Source organism: Morone saxatilis, unplaced genomic scaffold (assembly GCF_004916995.1).
Source record: "Morone saxatilis isolate NCDOM2014 unplaced genomic scaffold, NCSU_SB_2.0 Contig18, whole genome shotgun sequence".
Taxonomy (NCBI): Eukaryota; Metazoa; Chordata; class Actinopteri; family Moronidae; genus Morone; species Morone saxatilis.
In genome coordinates, this window is record NW_023339740.1 from 7,515,439 (window position 1) to 7,519,956 (window position 4,518).

Here is a 4,518-nt window from a genome sequence, read left to right on the forward strand (position 1 = left end):
ATGTGATACTGAAAACTGAATGGGGGGGGGGGGGCAGAGATAGAGGGAGCCTGTGTTTCCACTGTCTGTCAGCCTGTGTGTGTGTATCAGTGCATGTCCGTAAAAGAGAAAAAAAAGTGTGATAAACAGAGGAGGCAAGCCAGAGTGAGGCACAGGGGATCTGGAGGCAAGAAAGACAGTGGGGGAGGGGGGAATTATCTGTCTGAACTGCCCATGTCTGAGGGGGGGCGTAAGTCTTGTCCCCCCACACTGGTCCCTTTGTAATGATACACCTGGGACTCTCTGATGACATCATCTTTCCTCGCCCCTTGCGTTAATCAACAAGCTGCGGAGGCCGGCGCCAAAGAGGGATAGACCTCTCCTTCGCTCCAGCATTTCATTTAGACGAAGGATTCATAGACAGGAAAACCTCCACTGTCTAACTTCTCCATGCTTCATCTCCATCCGAAAATTGCTCTTTCATTGCCAGGCGGAATATAAAGAGGAGTCTCAATAATGGCACGCTGGGCTGTGAATGTGTCAAACTCAACAGGAGCTAAACAGTGTGAATGTTATAAACACATGGAGAGTATCCAGAGTAAACTTACCCCCTGTTTCAGATTGTCATTGGCCTGGTCCGCCACCTCGGACACGATCACCAAGGCAGCTGCAACACAAACACAGAGAGAAAGAGAGAGATTTATGCACGACTGAATTCAATAAAGACACACTCAGTGACTGTGATCCTACAACTAGGACCTGATACATGTCGAACAGCTGCACCATGCGTGTGACAGTATGTCTTTGACTACTGAAAAATCAACACTAATATTGTTCTAGTCAGAGCTCCATGCTGCAGGTTTACCTTGTGTGTCCTCATATTCTTTAGAATCAGGAGAGAGGTTGTTCAGGTAATCTGCAGAAGACACAGAGAGAAAAGAATAGTGAAAACATGAAAATAAGGCCCTCAAACTGATTATTTAAATACAGTTTAACGGCTGCAAAAAAATTGGTGACAATTTTTAAACTGTTTGCAAAGTGCCATTTGTTCAGTGCATGAGGCAAATGACATAATCCTAATACTCATGTCTTTTCTAGCATTTGTGAATTTAAAATGTAACTTTTAAAAGAAGAAATAACATTACATTTGAAAACTTCAAAAGATGAATGATGAATAAAGCACATCATTGCTCACTTCAAGTCAACAGTAGCTAATGCTGGCAACTGTTATTAGATTACTATGTATGTACGTGTGTTTGCGTGTTACCTGTGAGTAGCATCCGATATTGAAGTACTCTCACTATAACCTGCAGCAGCTGGTGCTTCAGTGGGACTTCAGCTTCTTCTGGGCTTTTTGTCTGCACACGCACACACACACACACACACACAAGTTAGATTTTTCAAAGAGGTAAATATACAGATATCAAAACAATACATAGGTAAAAAAAAATTGATAAAGAAAAGGTGCTTTAAACTTGAATTGTTAAACTGTATACACCACTGACACTATAATTTCGGATGAATAAAATTATAATCAAATTCAAATCTTCCTCAGTGTGATATCCCACCAAAGGACCCCTGGGTGTCCATAAAACGCACCCACAAAACCACAGACCTGTGTCTTCAAAACAAAGATAGCCTCTTTAATACGATGCTACAAGTCAAGGTCACAAGTGACAAAGGGAACACTCTTGGACTGGCTGACCTTCACACACCTTTCCAGCACACAAAAAACCCGAACAACTCCCATTCTTCTTCTCAGAGTAGTCATTTGCAGGTGAAAGGGGACAGAAATTGGCGCAATCAAAGAGAGCCTTTAGAAAATCAATCACGATCTAATTGTCTGTGACAGGTATTTATGCCCTGAGCGGTAGAGAAGCAACGGGGGACTGGGCACACACACACACGCAGTCTTTTCTAATCCAATGAAGTCCTGTCCAACATTAGAGAGGCACAGATAGTGCCCTGCGGGAAACAACATCTTCATCTTATTTACACTGCACACACATACATAGACGAGTGCACACAAGAAGCCACACGGGCACACGCTTAACTCATCTCAAACGCACTCACAAACACATGCGATATATTATTGATGCAACCCTCCACACACAAGCAGATACAAACACACACACAAGACCTTGGGCTGGTGATGAGATAACACTGATGAGGTCTGTTAAGGGGAGGGACGGGATGCGAGTTAAACACACCACTCTTTGTCTTCATTATCACAATCTGGAGTGCAGGAGTCAAAAAGTAAAACACAGAGCTGATGCCTCTTTTAATGAGCCCTTCACGACTACTCGCATTCTCTTATTGTTTCTATCTCTCTTTCTTTTTCCTCTACTCAGCTTTACTCCTCAGCAACAACCTCTGTTTGAGTTTCTCTCACTTTTCTGTAACCCCCCCCCCCCTTTCCTCCTGATCGCTGCATGATGCATCGAGTACAATAATAACCAGCTCTCCATTATAAAACCCACTTGGCTTCAGAACCTCCGCTCTCCTCAAGTGTTGCTTGGAAATTGTCATCCAATTGACACTTGTTCGGAAGAAGTGGCTTTCCAGAGATGTTAATTAGCGTGTGGTTTGTTTGGGTGAGCGAGCCAAATGGAGGAGGAGAGAAGAGGGTGAGGGTGTGATGCGTCGTGCTGGGAGATAAACACACACGCACGGACACACAAACCCACCTTACAGACTCTGTCACGGCCAGCTGATTTTCTGCCTGCACACACACAACTGATCTAATTGGGGAGTTGTAAAGGAGGCTGCTTCTCTAATTAGCTTCTGTCTGCCTCATTGCCCAGCTGCCTTTACAAGGAATTCACTCCATCGCTCTCTCCCTCTATCGCTCTCTGTCCACCTGCTGCACAGCCTCGTCTTCTCCTCCTGGGCTTCTTGCACAAGAGGAAACACAACGGCTTTACACAAACACAAGCTATGACATGAATATAAATCCAAACTGGAGTGCTTTGGAAAGAGATTTCAGGAAAAAACGGTTTCACAAGATCCACACAATTTGTGTATGGACATGCCCCTGCAAAACAATCAGACACAAATACACAAAGGCGCAAAAACTCTGACAAAAAGGGGACACAAACACACACACACACACACACAGAGGCGCAAAACTCTCACAAAAAGGGGACACACACACACACACCGTGGCTGTGTTGGGCCAATGTTTATAGATGCGGTAAACAAGCAACTGGCTGTGGAGAGGAGGCTTTAATCCTGTAAGGGTCTAGCTCTGATCTGATCAGGGTCTGTGGCTACTTCATCACTGTCATCACCACATCCACAATGAAATTACTACCACTTATACTGCTAGACTTTGGCTTGTAGCAATAAAGACGGAGGGGCAGGAGGGTGAAGAAGAAAGAGGGATATTGAGGCAGGTAAGGGTTTATGTCTTGAAACAGAGAAAGCAAAAATTGCAGCTATTGATGAACAGTTTTAAATTTGCAAAAATAGCTGCGAGCAGGAAATGAGAACATTTACATCAGCATGTCCACTACTGTGAAGTATGATGACTTGTGAAGTGTCACACAGTCGGCAGATAAATGACTGTCACAGTAGTAGGTGTAGTGTATCCTGTGACCTGCACGATCCTCCTTGCTCTCCCTTGGCCCTCCTTCTCCCTCATTACAGTGGGGTCACACACACCCTGCAATTCCCATGGCAGTGCTCTGATTCAACGCAGCATCCATCACACACAAACACACAATTCCTGGTTGTGGGAGGTTGGGGAGGACAGACCCTATATTACAGGTTTATATGGGAAACATAAATACTATATGCAGTGTGTATATACTGTGGCAAGTATGAATCTGCCAGTGAGTGGACTGAGAAAAAGTTATTGAATATGCCTCTGGGTGTTAATTTAAGAGGTGTGAGATGAATTTTTTAGCATTTATATGGACACAAGTGAGGAGTAGCCAAATTTTTATTGTTTACTGACCTCTGACCTTGAGAAAAAATACACTTGTGTCCTTAGATAAGATGATATAACATTTATCGCTCGTTGCAAATCAATCGTTTTATGGTGACTCCAGATAGCAATTAGTGCTTTATGGTGTGAGAAAAGGGACCAATATCAACTTCATGAAGCTAAAATGAAGTGGCAAATTATTGACTTTGACCAAGGTTATAGGCTAGGGCTAGGGCAGTAAGATGCTAAAGGTCAGTGTTTCTTGAAGTTACAGTTTAGAGTCTCTATCTCTCACCTGCACTCCCTTCTATTTACATTAACTTCACTAAAGTCTGGCAGAGCCAAAGTTTTTCGGTAAGGGGCAGCTGCTGCTGAATATTCATGAGCACAGACAGTTGGTGCCTTGTCCTTTCGCTTTACTTATCAAACTAGAAACGCCTGAAACCATTGTGCCAGCCACTCACAGTGAATCAGAGTACAGGGTGGAACTAGTAATGCGTACATTTGAGAAGAAAGGTGGTGAATTGAATAGGTAACTTTGTAAAACCCAAACTTTAACATAAACAAAAGCCTGAGAAAGGCCTTTTTACAGATCTGTCTTACACAAATTG

At 43.4% G+C, this 4,518-nt stretch overlaps 1 protein-coding gene across 2 annotated transcripts in view; it reads right to left on the minus strand.

Moving 5' to 3' along the window:
- The window catches only part of fgd5a (FYVE, RhoGEF and PH domain containing 5a), a 29,962-nt gene that overhangs the window by 8,419 nt on the left and 17,025 nt on the right, over positions 1–4,518 (minus strand). For both annotated transcript variants that reach the window (XM_035661553.1, XM_035661552.1), the window contains exons 8-10: positions 1,247–1,337; positions 845–895; positions 588–646 (exon numbers count right to left, since the gene is read on the minus strand). In XM_035661553.1, coding sequence (XP_035517446.1) covers positions 588–646; positions 845–895; positions 1,247–1,337 — 201 coding nt within the window. The remainder of the gene's footprint in view (positions 1–587; positions 647–844; positions 896–1,246; positions 1,338–4,518) is intronic.